Here is an 18,554-nt window from a genome sequence, read left to right as displayed (position 1 = left end):
ATCCGCCAACAACTTCCTTGCTGAAAGAAGGAAGCCCCTCCTCCTGTCAGCCCTTCCCCTCATTTAGCAGATTATAATGACTCCACCAGCAAAAATTACATCATAGGAGACTACCAATCACTTAAAACTCAAACAGACCATTACTGACTGCATCAAGACCTGGACAGAAACAAAGCCCCATTAGCATAAAAGTAAGAGAGCCGTTCTGTTTAGAATTTCCATAGAAGTTTGTGAAGAGACTAAGGTAAGAAGGTAGAAGAAGAGACCCCCTTATGGGGTTGCCCAGGTGCTCATGTCATAGGATGAACCTCAGCTAAGACCCTGATCCTTTGGGTCAACCAACAACATGGCAAAATTTTCCCGTAGTCTTAATACAATTACATAAAAGATAAACGATAGAAATATAAATAATTATTTGCTGATTTCACATAGGTGCTATGACTCTTATTTTACAAATATAATGGAACCCAGTGATGCAGGATTTGGGGTAGAGCTGAACTGAAGTGACTCTGCAATTTCTTGCTGTTCTTTGGCTCTTCCTGTTAATGCAGAGAGCTGCCATGATGTATGAGACTAGGATCCCGCATAAACCAAGAGAACATAAAGAGAAGGCAGATGAGAAGGACAGGCCTTGCGCTTGGTGGCGGAGTGAATTATTGGGTTGCTGCCCTGGCGGCTGTCTCTCAGCCTGAGATGGCCCATGATTACATTTTACTGCTCTTGGAAGCTGGTGTCCTCACCCTGTTAGCCTTTTGCAAAGTAAAGGAGAGACTGATTTGCCAACTTCAAAAACATCAAAAGAATAGTAAATATAACCGTAACTATAATAATATGTTAATTATATTGCATTTAGTGACCACATAACAGGCACTGGTAGGTATGAAGTGCTTTTCAAGTATTCACTCAATCCCTCAACAGCCCTATGAGTGAGATAGGTTGTTATAATACTGAATTATAGATTTCTGAACTTGTGAGAGGTTAAATTTCTAGCTTAAAATTATGCCGATAGTTAATGATGGAGATAGAACTCAAGCCTGGGCCTTTCTGGCTTTACCAAGACTTTAACCACTGTACTATTCTGACTTTCTTTTGCCACACATGGGGCCTTGAGTCCTGTTTGTTTTGTCTATTATGTATCTCTCTAATCCAACTACTTTTCCCAGGACCGCCACTCCAATAACGAACGCTATGATCTTTCTAAAGGATTACTGTAGCAGCCTCGTAACTGGTCTACTTTCACCCATTTTAACCCCACTTCTAATCTGTTATCTGCATTAGAGCCAAAGGGAAATTTTAAAAACATAAATCTTATTATGCCACACACTTTAATGACTTCACGTAAAGACCCATCTCTCCACACCAATGTTTTAGGCCCACATGGTCTGCCCTTTACTCCACTTTGGGCCTCATGGAGTCCATTGTTCCCTGTAGGTCCTGTCCCCTCCTTGCTTTCTCTTCTCCCATCTTCCTCATCTCCTCGAATGCACATGCACTTTTCTTTCACAGGCCCTTTGCACATGCCGCTCCCTCTGTCTGGAATGCGCTTCCAGACCCCACCCGGCCCACCTTTGACCTAGCTAGAGCCATGCTTTCTGAAGATCACAGTTTAAATGTCACTTCCTTAGCCGAGTCTTTCTAATATCTAAGTTCCCTTTGTTGAAAGGTGTCATAACAACATTTGCCTTTTCTCAGAGGTTGGTGTTTATAGTTATTTGTGTGGTTCTCCGATGAATGTCTACCTTCTTGATCATACTGTAAGCTCTTTGAAGGCAGGAACAGGTCAGGTTTTTGCTTACCACTGTAGTCCCAATGCTTAGGGTAGTATTTGATATATGGTAGCTTTTCAAACAATAGTTGTGGGAGCAATGCTTCAGGTTTACAACTTAAGTGGCTCACTTCTCAGGTAAGCAACTTAAGGAAGCAAATGCTTAACACATAACGCATGCCTCCCTCCCCTACCCCCAGAAGCCTTCAGGGTGAATTGGTTATCCAAAGGGAAGGATTAAGTGGGAGAACTGAGCCAAATTCTTTTCTCCTGAGTGATAGGTCTAGAAGTTTAGATACCAGGCTGGTATCTACCCAGGCACAGGGTGCTATTTAGAATGACTCCCAAGGAGCTCTGGGTATCTATAATGAGAGTCGCCTTGGGCAGAGGCTGAGGCACAATATACATTGAGACTGATACCAAACACTGCCTTCTCCTATGCAATTAGAGATCGATTCTTTGGGCTCTAAAGGAAAGATAGCTTACCAGATTCGTTTACCAGATTCATTTTAGCGGTAGTCATGTTACTTAACTATGGAGATAGTTATTGTGTGAACTTCACAGAGGGAACTTACACAAACTTAGATGGTATCGCCTACTATATACTTAGGCTATATGCTATAGCTTACTGCTTTTAACTACACACATATATTGCTTGGTACTGTATAAAACAGCAACAACAAAAATAAATCAAGGATAGGAGAAAATGATGTGATCAAGAGAAGGGGTAAACACGAGATGTATGAGGCTGCCGCCAGCACAGCATGGCACACTGTTTTACAGCAAACTTTTCTCAATAAGTAAAAGAATACACTAAAATAATGATAAAAAGTATAGTAAATACATAAACCAGTAATAGTCCTTTTTTATTACTATAAAATATAATAAACTGTAGGCAGTTGGATGTGCTAGTTATGGGACTGGTGGGACAGTATGTTTGTTTACAGCAGCATCACCATAAACATGCAAGACATATTTTAAAAAAACATGTAATGGATTTTAGAGAGAGAGGAAGGGAGAAGGAAAGAGAAGGAGAGAAACATAGATCAGGTTGCCTCCCCAACCTGGGATGGAACCAAAACCTGACTGGGAATTGAACTAGTGATCTTTTGTTTTCAGGACAATGCTCAACCAATTGAGCCACCCGGCCAGGCAGGGCTGCGTTACAACATAGGGCTACCAGGTCACTACACCTTAGGAATTTCCAGCTCCACTATAATCTTATAGGACCACAGTGTAGATGCAGTCCGTTGTTGACAAAAACGTCATCATATAGCACATGGCTATTACTATTTTTATAGAACCCAAAGAAAAAATTTGAAGAAAATGCAAAGCTAAAGACTGGAGTGTTGGCAGTGAGTGAGGGGAAAGAGAAACTTTTGCTTTGTAAGCCAGTCCCTCCATTCAGCAAAGTTAGAGAATAAGAACTGTTTTTGCTCAGATTGAAAATCCGAGGGGGTAATTATTATGCTTAAGATTCTTGCAACATAGCTTCAATTATTTTAGCTGCCCTCCTCCCGCTGCCCTTGGACTTCATTGTCCGTGAAGAGAGACTGTGTTTGACTTTGCTTGGAAACCATAAAACCACAACAAAATCATTCTCCTGAGTGCTACTAGGCAACACCAACACGGGGATCTCTCCCGCACCAGGAGAAGGCCTTGTCCGGACAGACTCACACAGGCTCAAATGGTGCGTCCGACGGAACTGGAGGCAACTCTTCGGCATCATCTTAATAAACACTCAGCAGTAAATCCGATGAAGATGCCCAGTGCCTTCTCCAGAGAGCGAAGCTGGATAAACAACAATGGCAAAACCCTGCAAAGCCCGGCCAGTCTCCGTGATGTTACGGGCTGCTGAACTGACAGTCAAAAGGTCAGCTGCTACTATCTTTCTGAAAAGTCCATTGAATGGGAGCCCGGAATGTTCTTATTGAACTGCATCACTTCCTTCCTGGGACCATCGGGGCACTTCCCCAGCCTTTCAAGATAGGTTCTGCTCCAAAAAGGTCAACCTGGAGGTGGAAACCCCAGGCTGAAGTTAGGGGCCGCGCACACATAGTCTGGCTGGGGCTCTAGGCCATTTCTTCCCTCCTAGACCCCCAGGAGGTGAAAGGCTCACCGAGAGGGTGGGTCACAGGCCTGACTTTGCTGCAGAGAAAAGCCCGAGGCCCTGCATCTCCGGGAGGGAGGTAAGGGACGCCTGTCAGACAGCCTCCCGGTCCCCTGTCCAGGGACCAGCGCAACCTGGAGCCTGGCGCGCGGCCAGGAGGGGTGTGGCGACTCCGGGTAGTGCTGGGACCCCGCCTGGGAACTGCACCAACACCCGACCTGCCCCTCGGAAAGGAGCATTCGCTCCGGGAGCGGCGGGGGGGCCGGGGGAGGGGGCGAAGGGGGAGGCCTAAACCCCCAGGGTGCAGCCGGGGGGAGGACCGGATCGCAGAGGAGGGAGCGTGGCGGAGCAGCCGGCGCCCGCTGAGCCGGTGCGCCAGCCCGGGAGCGCGGCTGCGGCTCGGGAGCCCGCCCTGCGCGTTGTCCTCGGAACCCGGCGGCGGGCTCCCCGCAGCCCTGCATCCGCTAGCGCCGGGCTACGGAGGCGGCGCCGGCCATTCGCTCGCTGCGCCGCCTGGAGCCTGAGCCAGCCCGGGAGAGAGAAGGTAAAAGGAAGGAGAGATGGGGGCGGGAAGAGAAGGAGAGGGGCTGAGAAGCTGGGTGCGAGCCGAAGAGATGGCAGACAAATTGCGAGCAAGTTTGCACTTGCTGCACGGGCGGTGCGTGCTCGGGGGAAGGCGGGGGCCGTGGTGTGTGCGTGCGGTGCTCTGGGTGGGGAGGCCGGAGGAGGGGAGCGTGTTCCCAGCATCTTGTACGCAGCTGCCCCTCTGCGGAGCCCCCTCTCTGACTTGTCATTTCCGCTTATGGCACCTCTCTGGGCTCCAATGATGCCCAAGCAAAAGGCTGCCACCCTCTCATTGTGATGGCTGGCACTGCGGCTCCTCTCGGATGGGAGGTGTGGGGCGTTGGACGCATTCTCGGAGCCTCCCTTCCTCCAGCCCAGACTATTTTGGGAAGGGCTGAGGGAGGGGGGCGGGCGGCAAAGCCCAGGGCTGGAAGCCTGAAGGAGGCCCCAGCTCCAGACTCTACTCAGCTGTCACCCAGCAAATGCTTCCGCGGAGAGCCTACGCTAGAGGGAAGACAACTTTCCTCTCCTCCAGAGCACGCGTTTCAGACAGAGGTGGTGCGCTGCTGCCCGAGGAGTCCCTGCAAGGGTGCTCCCCAGGCGGCAGGTGCCGGCGAGGGGCAGGGGACCAGGCCACAGGAAGTAGAGGGACCCCTTAGGGAAACGGGTTCGGTGTGCAGCCTGGATACCAGCGTGGAGGCTGCAGGTTCGGGCCCAGCCCAGCCAGAAGCATCCGCTGTGGAATGGGCCCTACCGTCCCGGAATGTTCATGTCTGAGCAGTTTGGAGTAGAAACCATGGTTGTAGCTGCCATTTTTCAGTGAAGGTTACGAAAGTTCAAAGTGAATTATTATTTTTTTTCTTTTCTTTAGTGCTTATGTTTGTCTTCATCTGGTGGCCACTTTCCGAAAGAAAACATTTGTAACCAGAAACCAGATCTACCCGAGAGAAAGTGTCATCATTCTCAGTTAGGCAAAGGTTATTCATGCGACCCACATGTGCGTAAAATGCTGATTGAATCATGAGTCATGAGGATGGTTTTTTCAGAGGCTTGTTGTTCCCCACGGTGAAAAAGATGGATAGTATAGATAAAACGTCCCTGACATCACCAGCGCAGTGGAATAGTACATGTCTATTTCTTCTTGTGTCTTTGAATCTGTATTACTTTGTGGCAAATTCAGAATGAAATGTGCCAGATGAAGGCTAACTTAGTATGTTTCATGCAGAAGATACAGGCGCAGCTTGACTCAGATAACATTGCTGACCTTTGAAAACATTTGCTTAGCTTCTACGGGATAGTCTCATTAGTATCTTTCTCAGCTGGTGACTTTCCCCACTGCTTTCTTTCTGTCGTCACTGTGCCCATGAAGAGATTTCTTCTCACTTGATTCTGTTCTGCAAAGGAGTAGGGATTGGGGAAGGGTAGTTTACCATTTTAAAATGTTCAAGAATTGCTTGTGTGAAATGTGTAGGGTGCTACACCTAAGACTTGCTCTCTGATAATTATGCAACAGCTTCTTAGAAATGAGAGGAGGTGTAATGGAAAGAGGAGGCAAGCCCATGATTGGGCAAGGTTGGTAGCATTTTCTCCTGCGGTTCCCGCGCTAGATTCTACTGCCGCCACACCCTGTGGCCTGAAGGTGACAGCCACAAGACCCAGGACTCCTCGGTGAGGAAATCTGCATTTCTCCTCCTCTGTAGTATAGTGCTGTACCCTTCCTTAGGGACTAATTCAACAAGAGCTCATGTTTGGCAAAGAGTGCGGTATATACTCTAGCAAAGGAGGACAGAAAGGTAGCTGATGTGTTTGGGCATGATTAATAATACTCCAAGCTTATAAAAATGGAGTTGAATCATGACAATATCTTTCATGCCCATCGGCTCTATACTTTGTCTTTTGATGAATTGTTTGTATTTTTGCTCTTGCAGGCTAAGGACCAGTGCTTATTTGGTACCCTGTAGATGTCATAATAGTGAGTAATTACCAGTTCTACTCACTGACCCCCCCACACATACGGTAGCAGTGTATTTATGGTAACTCCTGGACGGCCCTCTTCTTCCCATTAGCCATCTTTATACCATTTAGCCACCTTAGTTTTGTTGTTGTTGTTAATTAGACCATCACTAAAGGGTGAAAGAGAAAATCAATAATGAAATTTAAAATTAGACACTTATGTGACTCATTCCAGCAAAGAACTTAGCTAGAAGGAGGTCGGAATGCATTCATTAGCTTTTCTATTTTTGTTTAAGTGGATTTTAATAGCGATGCTATTCTTGAGCATATTTAGGCAGCTGATTAAGTAATAGCCATACTTCATGTACAGCCCAGCAGCATGCTGTCCATCAGCTTATGTTTTATGGTGTCACTTCATCCTCTTCAGTCAGAAATGAGCCACCTCATCTCCGATTGTTGCGGGTTTGGAATTTTCTGCTCTCGTTTCTCCACACCTAAACCTGTAGCTACGTCGCTTTAAGATGTATTTCTGTGGCCTCGTAGTGTTTCTTCTAGTGTTTTTCCTAGTTAGTGTCTTCCCTCTTAGGAGCACAAACAAGAAACCGCTTCAGTAGCCAGTTGTCCACGCTGCTTAGAGCAGCGGTTCTCAACCTGTGGGTCGAGACCCCTTTGGCGGTCGAACGACCCTTTCACAGGGGTCGCCTAAGACCATCCTGCATATCAGATATTTACATGACGATTCATAACAGTAGCAACATGACAGTTAGGAAGTAGCAACGAAAATAATTTTATGGTTGGGTCACAACACGAGGAACTGTATTTAAAGGGCCAGAAGGTTGAGAACCACTGGCTTAGAGATTGGCAAGGTTCCGCTGTGATGATTTGGGGCTGTGCTTTTCACAGGTGTGGGTGACAGAAGAGCATGCTGTTCAGAAAGGAGAATCCCAAACAGCAGACAGTTAAAATCCCTCTGCATCCTGCACAATAAATACAGCAGATGGCTATTGATTGGGCACTGAGCTTGTTTCCACAGAACCCTGGGTTTCTGCATTACAACACTCACTCTACTTTGCTGTAGTGTTGATTTATCATCTCCTCCTCTGGTACATAAGCTCTCAGAGAGGCTTATCTGTCTTGTTCACTGCTGTTTACTTAGTATCATTGTCAAATAGTTCCTCAATACATTTTTTTTTCTGAATGAAATAATAAATTCAGGAATCTTGCCTCTCTGCTAGGTATGGAGGATGGACTTAGCTCCCTTGTCATCTCAGTTCCTCCTGCTGGAAGGGTTTGGAGATGGTGCAGGGACTGCTCATTGGTACACCGCCTAGCAATGTCTGCCTAATTCTCCCTTTCCATCCTGATACTGGTTGCTCCCCTCTCCCTCTCCCACCCTCACAATATCCTGTGCCTATTAAAACTTGTAATCACCCTGGACATGGTTATCTTCCCATCATTCTGATTTGGGAGGTCACGGCCACAGCCACTGCTAGGTAATCAGTCAGTTCAAGGAGTGACCTTCAAGATCTCGTGACCTTGTACCAGCAGTGGTTTTAGCGGTCACAGGTGCCGCCGTTGGTTTTGGAACTGAAGAGCTCACCCGAGAGCATGTCTTCACTCAAACTGCAGGGAGAGAAACGGAGGCCAGGGGAAAGAAACTCTACTACATGCCAGACACACTTTAAATTTAATTTAGCAGGATGAAATCAAACTTATTAGCATAAAATTACTTCCTTTTACAGATGGGAAAACAAGCGCTCAGAAAAGTTCACTTATCTTAAGGTCACATGGACAGTAAGAGACAGAATTCGGACTCAGCTCCATGTCTTTTTAGCCCATTTCTTGGCACCACACTCCCCGGGGCAGGCAGTGGTCGAGGGCCTCTGTCCACAGAACCAGCTCCAAATCACCCAACTGTTTGGAACAAAACTAAGCCTAAACTCATAGCTTCTAATTCTCAGTCTCCTTTTATTATCTTTGTTTTACTCACTTAAACTTTTTAAATCAAATGATATGTCCTCTGAAGTTAAAGTATCAGTAAAAAGCAAGAGTATCATAATTTTGCAAAAGAGGAAATATGTGTACACATGCAAAATATTTTATCTTGTGTCTAAAATAGGAAGGATATTGCGCCAACCCCTTTTGCAGGGGGTGGATGGTTTTCTGGGGGTTAGCTCATAGAGGTGAAGTATTATGAACTTGATTTAATTAAACAAAAATATGTATTGAGGACTGCGATGTGCTCACAGATATACTTGGTATCAATAGGTGAGATGTCAAAGCAATAAGACTTATAGTCTCTATACCTGCAAAATGTCCGTGGTCTAATCTGAGTGAGATAAGGCTAGCAATGATCTTAGAGTGAGCCAAGGCTAATAATGGTGAAAAATATAAGACAAATCATATGCATAATAGTATAGATGGGTGGTATTGGAGCAATGGAGGGAAAATAATGCTGAAGGGTGGTACTAAGAGGAATAGGACACACTGTAGAAGTGAGACTGATGCATAAGCTGAAGGTGGACACAGCAGAGCTCTTCTGGCTTTTGTGTGGCATCAAAAGAGGGATGGAGGGAAGGATAGATACACATTTCAGTATTGATCTATTGGGTAACATGAATGTGAACTATACGAGGGTAGGAACGTGGTGATCTGCAATGCAATGACTTTAAAAAAATCCTTTTAATTTCACAATTCTTGATTGACAGTGGTGGTCATGTCTTAGTCATCTGTGAACTACAGTGCTGAGCATGGCTTGGTGTGGGCAGCTGAATGAAAATGAATCTCTTTCCTCATCCCTACTTAGTATTCAGTATATGTAGATAGATAGATAGATAGATAGATAGATAGATAGATAGATGATAGATTTCAGAAAGTTACAGTGTTGCATTTGGAGAACCTAACTTTCTAACAGCTTAGAAGAGGCCCTTGTAAAATTCCTCAGGCACTTCTCATTGTCTGTTGGTTTTCAGGTTAAGGTAGTTTGTGTATGCGGGCAGGTGGAATATTTGTTCCCAGGAGGTGAAGGCTGCTAATGGGTACATAGTCATCGCAGGCTGTGGGCCTGGATGCATGACAGGCCAGTCATAGTAATCATTTCTCCTCTGAGAATCACTCGGAGAGCCACCCACTGAGAAGCGCCCCTTCAGCCGAGAAGCTGCCAAGTATTGGGTCTACTTCTAGTGGGTATCCTTTCAAGTAGCCAAGAGAAGCCCGCGCTGCCTTTTTATCAACTAATGCTATTCACTGCGCCCACCCCGTCCCCTAACTTGCTAAGTGACCAGAGCCCCTTTCCTGCCCCAGTCCACCTTTTAGATGCTTTTGCACGTGGGGACAGTAGCGGTGTGCAATGTTTTGCATCCTTTTCAAAATGGTAATCTAAAAGAGATTACTGTTGCCCAGCTGGTGTGGCTCAGTGGTTGAGCATCAACCTATGAACTAGGAGGCCACAGTTCGATTCCTGGCCAGGACACATGCCTAGGTTGCGGGTTCAGTCCCCAGTGTAGGGCATGCAAGAGGCAGCCAGTCAATGATTCTCTCTCATCATTGATGTTTCTATATTTCTCTCCCTCTCCCTTCCTCTCTGAAATCAATAAAAATATATTAAAAAAATAAAATAATTAAAAAAGATTACTATCAGCTTGGAGTCTGTGCATTCTAACCCATTATATACTAGTGTTAATAATGACACCTTACAGCCAGTTGTACATTGTACTTACATGATTCTACTTAACCAACCCTTCACAAATAATACTATTTATATACATTCAGTTGATAATAGAATTTTTGATAGCATTCATAGACTCCTCTTATGTTCTTATTTTTCCTTTTGACAGGTGGACCATCCCACATACATGTGCTGTGTTTTCTTTACAGTTTTGTTTTTATCATCCTCCCCGGGCCCCCTCCCCGTTCCTCTTCTCTGCCTTTACTGGTATCATCATATCACAGAGATGCGTGTGAACTGTAACAAGTGTCACTCTGACATAGGCCCCTTTGGTTTGGCCCCGTGGTTAAGTTTCTTTCTCTGGGCACATTTTTCACGTTCCTCTTTTTCTGTCATTAATTATTTTATCTGTGGCAAAACCTTCTCTCCAGCTAACCCCAGGGTTAAGAAATTCTTGTTCCAAGTACATGTCTCAATGTCAAGATTTTAGCAACTACTCTCCTACCTCTTTCCCCCCTCCCCCACTGAAGAATTATGAGCTAAACTGGACCACAGCAGAGACTTTAGGAAGAAGTTAGAAGGAAAATGTCTTGTCTGCTTAACCACTCCTACTCCACCCTTACAACTTACTTCAGAATCTGTGTGGAGAGAAAAAACACTAAATCTAACCAATTTTGACTTCTAAAGTCAGGATATTTGAAATTCAAAGTTTTAGAATAAAATAGTTTTATATTTATGTTTTAATTCACCAAAGTGTTATTACGAACTAAGATTTGCTCTCATTCCTGGGAAGTGTACAAACAAAACAGCAACATCAGCTGTGCAAAGCAGGCTAACACAGCATAGGAGAGAGAGCCTGTGGTAATGAGAAATGGAACTCTGTGTTTTAAACTTTCACGTTTCATAGACCAATGGAGAAAGTTTATAGTTTAAAAACATGAACTAAAAGAGAACATTTCTCCTCTTAGCTACCAATTTGATTGCCTATGTCTTGTGTATGTATTTGTTTTATCGACTATCATCAAAATTCCTAGTAGTTGCCTAGTACCTTACAAGTCTTTTCCCATTAGTCATTTCACTTGGTAATGAATCATCTATTCAAATTGAATAGAAATAGTTCTTATTTGAGCACTATGGTGACCTAAGTGGATTTTTAAAATATTGTACCTGTCCTGTGTGTTTTTCAGGCTCCTGAGTTTATTGAAGAGGAAGGAAAAGAAGTGGTTTCACCTTTGGGAGTGCTGTCTCCGCCCTGGCTGCCCCCGTGCCCGGGGTGGCATCATGACCCCATAGATCCAGTGAAGTTCAAGGTGTTTTCTGGAGCGGCCTAGTCCTGCTCTGCCTGGAGCCAAGAGTCTCTGCAGTGGGTTTCATGCTGCAGCGGGGACCATGGCAGCCTCCAGGACGGCCTCTCGGTCTCCGCGGGACATTGCCAACGTGATGCAGAGGCTGCAGGGTAAGGCACAGAAGCGGCCCTCGTTTTCGGGCTTTTGTTGTTACTGCGCTTTCAATATCCGTTTATCTCAGAACCTTTTCAAGGCGCTTGCATTTTTATTCAATTTTATGAAATCATAACAAGGAATAGCAAAATGTCTTTCATCCCAGTGTTTTCAAACGAGTGGATGCTACTTTAAGATTCTGTCTTCTTTATGTAGCAAAAAGACAAAGTTCTTATGTTGATTTTGCATCTGCATTTGTGTGGCCTTAGTAATGGCTATTCGGTGTCCAGTGGGAGTTCAGAGCTATAGCAAACTCTCCTTCAGTAACAAATGGCAACACGGCTCCGTGACAGCGCCCCATAAGGTGTCGTGACAGTGGTAACAAGTAACTAGATGCTATTGTCTGATAAGTAAACCAGTGGCTTACTTATCCCAACAGGAAAGCCCTTAGAGACATAGAAAGTCTTTAAGAAAAATGGGCCAAAGAGGCCCAAAGGGGTGCTGAGATCAGTGGTTAGTGGCAGCCTGTGGACTGGAACCGCTCCCACCAGTGTTGTTTCTCTAAGAGCAAGGTGCTCTTTGCAAGGGAAACAACAGTCAAATGTTATGTCAGCTCATAAACGAGTTCCTATTTGTGAATTTTCTTTCAACATGTATACTCCTTGAGCCATAAAAATCATCATCATCTATAGATATAAGACTGCTTCCCTGTACAATTCCCATTCTACCTCTCCCAGGCTTCAAACGCACGTTCTTAGGATATAAAAATATCCAATGTTAGCAGGGATTTGCTCTAGTCTTTGTCCAATAATGTTATAGGTTGGCCTTCCGGTTTTCTAGAATTTCCAGCAAGCGATCAGTGTGGATTTGCACCATGGGCATCATATTAATCTGTCATAACTCCACTTCCCTGGCTTGCAGTGGACTTGATGTGCATAGCGTTAATTTTCAGTTAAGCACGCTTGACCTTTCAAATACAGACTAAATGCTTAAGTCTGGATATTTATGGCCCGGAACATGCTCCCAGCTTTAGAAAATCAGGTCATGAGTGAAACTGGCAGTTTCCCCACCCTACCAGAAACCACCAATTAGAAGCTCCCCTTGTCACGTGGTCCCCAAACAGATCTCTGTTGAGTATGTGGGCATAGACTTCCTCCATAGTCTGAACAGACCTCTGACTGGGTCTGCCCAGTGCCAGGGATCTCCAGGGAAAGTTGTATGTCTGCTTGGGGAGGCGGAGCACTGAATTTGGAGTTCCATGCCTCTGTCTTGTCTTGGCTGTTTGCCCAGGTGTTAATTACTGAACCATTCTGTGCATTTGGTGTCTCAGTGACCTCAGGTCTCTTACAAACTATGGGGAAGGTAATTAGGTAATAAAGCAGATTTTCCTTTGAGTGCACTAAATGGGAAAGTTCTCTGGATGCGATTGGCAATAAAGGGAAATTATAAAGAGTAAATTTGAAAATAATTCAGAATTGGCTTATGATCCTACAGACATTTTATTCTTATTTTGGTTTGACAACTCTTTTAAGGTTATGGTTAGGGGTGAGAGGAGAGAGAAGAGTACTGATGTTTAGCTTGGTTTTTTAAAATATATTTTTTAAATGTTTTAATGTAATTTATTTATTTACTTACTTATTTATTCTTTATGTTTAAAGTATTACATATGAATCCTTTTTCCCCCATTGACTTCTCCCACTCATCCCCCCCAGTACATGCCCTCACTCCTACCCCCCTACTGACTGTGTCCATGAGTTATGCTCATATGCATGCATATAAGTCCTTTGGTTCATCTCTCTCCCTCTCCTCCCTGCCTCCCCGCCTTCCCTCTGAGGTTGGATGGTCTGTTTGATGCTTCTGTGCTTCTGGATCTATTTTAGTTCATCAGTTTATGTTGTTTATTATATTCCACATATGAGTGAGATCATGTGATATTTATCTTTCTCCGACTGGCTTATTTCGCTTAGTATAATGCTCTCCAGGTCCATCCATGCTATTGCAAATAGTAAGACTTCTTTCTTTTTTACAGCAGCATAGTATTCCATTGTGTAGTTGCACCACAGTTTTTTAATCCACTCATCTTCTGATGGGCACTTAGGCTGTTTCCAAATCTTAGCTATGGTAAATTGTGCTGCTATGAACATAGGGGTGCATATATCCTTTCTGATTGTTATTTCTGGTTTCTTTGGAAATATTCCTAGAAGTGGGATTACTGGATCAAAAAATTACAATATTTTTTGTGGTGGCTATATAAGTGGTTTTTCTTGAGATGTGCGTGGAATAGGGGAAAGCATTAGAACCCGCCCCCCCGCCCCATCCTTCACCTGTGACAGTGGATGTCCTATTTAACATCTATGCATTTAGGGACCCCACTAGCAAAATGCGGATTTTTGTCCACATCTCTCAGGATTGTTGTCAAGCTCAGTGAGATGATAGATGAAGGTGCTTTGGAAACTATAAATACCATGATGTGGTGAACTGTTGCAATAGCCATGAAAGAAAATTGTACGAGAAGGCAAAGGCCTGATCATTTGTTGCAATTTTCTCAGATTTGGAGAGGAATTATAATGGTTTTATATATTCTGTGCTGCATAAAACTAGTAATTTTATTACATAGTGAGATGACTACACTTACTATATATTTTTTTTTCTTTCTAGTCAAAGAAAACATTACAACATGTCATAAGGATACCTGATAAATTTAGAGCAATAAACTTTATAGTTTAGAAAGAGATGATATTTCTGAGCACTAGACAATTATCATTAGCTCTTAGCATCAACTACTTCATATGTATATACATTATATATATATATATATATATATATATATATATATATATGCATATATCTATATACTAGAGGCTCAGTGCATGAAATTCATGCACTGGGAGGGGGAGGGTTGTCCCTCAGCCCAGCCTGCACCCTCTCCAATCTGGGACCCCTTGGGGGATGTCAAACTGCTGATTTAGGCCCCGATCCCACAGGGATTAGGCCTAAACCAGCACTCCGACATCCCTCTCACAATCCGGGACTGCTGGCTCCCAACCACTCACCTGCCTGCCTGCCTGATTGCCTCTAACCGCTTCTGTCTGCCAACCTGATCACCCCCTAACCACTCCTTTGCCAGCCTGATCGACACCTACCCTGCTCCCCTGCCAGCCTGATTGCCCCCAACTGCCCCCCCCCCCGCCGGCCCGATTGCCTCTAACTGCCCTCCCCTGCCAGCCCAGTTGCCCACAACTGCCCTCCCCTGCCAGCCATCTTATGGTGGCCATCTTGGGCCCACATGGGAGCGGCCATCTTGTGCAAGGTTGTGATGGTCAATTTGCATTTTACCTCTTTATTATATAGGATATGTTAATAATGGTTATAAAATGTAAGGTCTTGGGGCCATATCTAGCCTGGCCTACATCAGTGGAAACAAAATGAACCTTGGAAGTGAAGGGGCCTGCAGATCTGTCTGCTCACCTATTGATCTGCTGGGTGAATTCTGCTGATTCAGCTGGCGAGGGACATGTCCCCTCCTGTGTTCAGCTCTCACTGTGCGGCTCACTGATGTTTTGAGCCCAAGCAAGAGTCAACGTCCCAGACAGAGAAGACCTGCTTCTGTCAAGGGTGTTTAGTGACCAAGTTCCTCATAAATGGAGGGTGGGCAATATTGCCCAGATCCATGGTCGGCAAACTGTGGCTCGCAAGCCACATGCGGCTCTTTGGCCCCTTGAGTGTGGCTCTTCCTAAGCCTTAGGAGTACCCTAATTAAGTTAATAACAATGTACCTACCTATATAGTTTAAGTTTAAAAAATTTGGCTCTCAAAAGAAATTTCAATCATTGTACTGTTGATATTTGGCTCTATTGACTAATGAATTTGCCGACCACTGGCCCAGATAATTAAGATATATGAAGAAATTTTTTTGAGGAAAAATACTTTTCTATTAACCTAAATAGAACTAGAGTTGCTATTTTCAAAGTTCAAATCCGTAAGAGCATTCTTCTAGAATCTGCATCCCCCCCTCCACCCCCTTTTTTGGAGGCCTGGATAGATAATCTGAGGGACAAGTGCCTTTCCACATCTTGGGTTTTATTACCATATCAGATCCATGTATAACTAATAAAAAGCACGTAGCTTTGAATAGTTGCAACTTGGCTTTCCTCTCTTGCTTATTTAGTTTATAACCATAATATTTGGCTGTTTTATGCTTTTAATTTTTATTTCTAGTGCAAGAAGATTGAAGTGCACACACAGATTGCTACATCATTTAGCTGCTACTGTAGTCATTCAGTATTTCACCTTTGCCAATATTTGTGCTTGTCTGAGCCTCGTGTTTGAGGCTGGGATCCTGAATTATGGATGAGCAGACAGACTGCAATGCGAGGTTTCATTTGATCTTAAGAGTAATGACTGTTTTCTGTATCTTTCATCAATTTAAATACAACCTTAAAAGCAAATACCGGACAAAAAGTATAATACAGGGGTATTCAAATGTTAAAAGCAAATAATTAGTATATACATTTTCTGCTCTTAACGACTATGGGGATCAATTTAGCAGGTGGCTTGTGGAGACACTTTCCTTTATAGTTACACCTAAAAAAATAAATGTCTAAACTCTCCAGGTTTTCCAGAGTTTAGCCTCTTTGTAATTTTTCATAGTGCTTCTGACACAATGTTTACTTAATAAAATTTGTTGGCTGACTTTTATTACATTCATTTTTTCATTTGAAGATAATCTACTAAACTTTAAGGATTTTTAATTAATGTATCCATGTTGACTATTGTAAAATAAGGGGCATCAATGTAGTTTTATAGAGCAGGTGGTAAATTCCAGAGAAGATTCAAATGGGCAGGCTCAGGTGTCATACAGAGGTCAATTCAATCAAAAAGTTGGATAACTGACTACAAGGTCAAACTTTGATTTTTAAAACTTGTGAGTAAATTCAAAGAGAAACAAATGAGAAAAAAAGATAAACATTTACTCTTGGAGACATGCCTATGAAGTTTGCTAGCTGTTCAGTAAAAAATAATCATGGCCTCCTTCTAAAATATTTAAATGTTTTTGGTTTACTATAATATTTATTATAAATCTATTACACTGTGAAAGAAAACCTCAGAGTACCAAAAATGTTGACTGAAAAATAGAATAAACAGTAATAAATAAATAATGAAAATGCAATTTTTTAAAAATTTAATATCAAGTAAGCATGGGGAAAGGAATAGTTTCCCATCTTGTGAAGATACTAATTTTTTATAGTTTCTTGAGAGACGCAGTTTTATACTTTATTACTCTGACTTAATCCCTCTTCTTATTAAGTCACAAAACAATGACAAAAATCCATTTATTGTATTTAGGCTGAAATTCTCCTTTTGGTTTAATTTCTTTCCACAATGAATGTTGTATGATCTTATCTTGAATTTAAATAGAATACAATTTTCAGCATATAACAATGAGCATTTCTTTATATTTTGGAACATAGGTTAAATAAATAGTTGATGAATAAATGGATCAATTGTGCCCCCTAAATTAATGAATTGAAAATAAAATTGGTCAAGGCATGTAAAGGCAAAGAAAGAAACCAGTTAAATTGGATCCTACTTTGAAGAGATTTTTTTCCCCTGAATTTTTTAAAATCAAAATTAGTTTTTGACCATCAAGTTACTTCAAGGACACATATTCTACCTGAATGGGTGACTATGTTAACCTCTCAGGCATGTGTGTTGTTTTTGTAACTATAATGCTTTAAATCCTAAAGGTCTGTTACATTTTCATATTACTTTTTTCATATTACTTTTTAATGTATTAAAGAGCTCACATTTGTCTAATGCCCTATCCTCCAAGTCTTTCTGTTTGCAGAGCCATATTATCCATTATGCACTATGCTGGACAAAGTGCCAGAGGCCTTCTGGATCTTCAAGGGTCTGCAAAAATATTGGCTGTCAAACAGAAAAGGAAACTGCTAAATCCAAATGAACAAACATTTACAAATACTAAAATTATGTCAATTAGTCACATGTAAATCAAGTCAGTTCAAAAATTACATATGTATAAATGTATTTCATATGGGGTATGGTTTCCCTTTATTGCACTTGATACAGTGTGGGGCAGGCCTTTAAAAGTGGGAGGGTCTAGGTCTTACAAAGAAAAGAGAAAGCATTCCCACGCGTTGCCTCCAAATTAATTACTTTTAGCAGACACTTTAATTTTGTTTCTCCCATGGTAAAAGCCTGCCTTGACTCTTGACATCTCCATGAAAGTCCCAACTTCTTGGCTCGGCTTCCCTATTCTAACTCCATCTCAATTGTCCAGCATTGGTCTCCTCTCGCTCCAACCAGATATCTGCCAAGTGGCACGACTTGCAATATCCTGAAGGTGCCCTGACTCTTCTGTTTCCTCCTGGAGCACTTCCAGGACTACACTCTATTGACTGCTTCTAAAACTCAACCTATCTTCAAGGCCCAACTCAAGGCCCATCTCCAAAGCTTCCTCAACAAAAGCTTTCTCAGGGATAAAATCAGAAATTCTCTCTTCTCTGTCTACATTCCTTTAGCACTTGTAGCACTGTTATGCAATCTGACATTGCTGTGCGTTATGTGACATCGCCGTGTCTAATCCACCCGCTCCAAGTACACAGTGGCAGGAATTGGGTCAAATTCACATCAGTGCCCTGCACATTGACCAACATGCTACACTTCCTAATGGGGATGCTTCATAAGTACTTGTTAAGTGACTGTCATATATTTAATATCATATAGAGAGTCAGTGGTGGAAACAGGGAGACCAGGAGAGAGGTAAGTTTGGTAAGAGAGGTAAGAGTGACTTGGATTAGATTTTAAATAGTGGCTAGGGATAGAAGTGGTAAAAACCTAGATAGATGTTTTAAAGTAAAACCAAAATAATTTGCTGATGGATGGGGTGTGGGGTATGAGAGAGAGGGATGGAAGTTGTCCCCTCATTTTTCATTTTGAAATGAGGAAAAACAAAAGACTGTTGGGGAATATATTGAGGAGGGAAATCAAGGGGTTGTTTTTTGGGGTTTGATTTTGTTTTGTACATGTTATATT

At 43.0% G+C, this 18,554-nt stretch overlaps 1 protein-coding gene across 1 annotated transcript in view; it reads left to right on the top strand.

Annotated features, from left to right (window-relative positions):
- Positions 1–4,288: 4,288 nt before the first annotated feature.
- Positions 4,289–18,554, top strand: part of LOC102416882 (nesprin-1) — a gene marked incomplete at its 3' end in the record, with an annotated part of 177,120 nt that continues 162,854 nt past the window's right edge. Inside the window, exons 1-2 of the mRNA XM_023758190.1 lie at positions 4,289–4,419; positions 11,247–11,515. Coding sequence (XP_023613958.1) covers positions 11,449–11,515 — 67 coding nt within the window. The remainder of the gene's footprint in view (positions 4,420–11,246; positions 11,516–18,554) is intronic.

This window comes from Myotis lucifugus, unplaced genomic scaffold (assembly GCF_000147115.1).
Source record: "Myotis lucifugus unplaced genomic scaffold, Myoluc2.0 scaffold_125, whole genome shotgun sequence".
Lineage (NCBI taxonomy): Eukaryota > Metazoa > Chordata > Mammalia > Chiroptera > Vespertilionidae > Myotis > Myotis lucifugus.
This window is presented reverse-complemented; position numbering and strand designations above follow the sequence as displayed.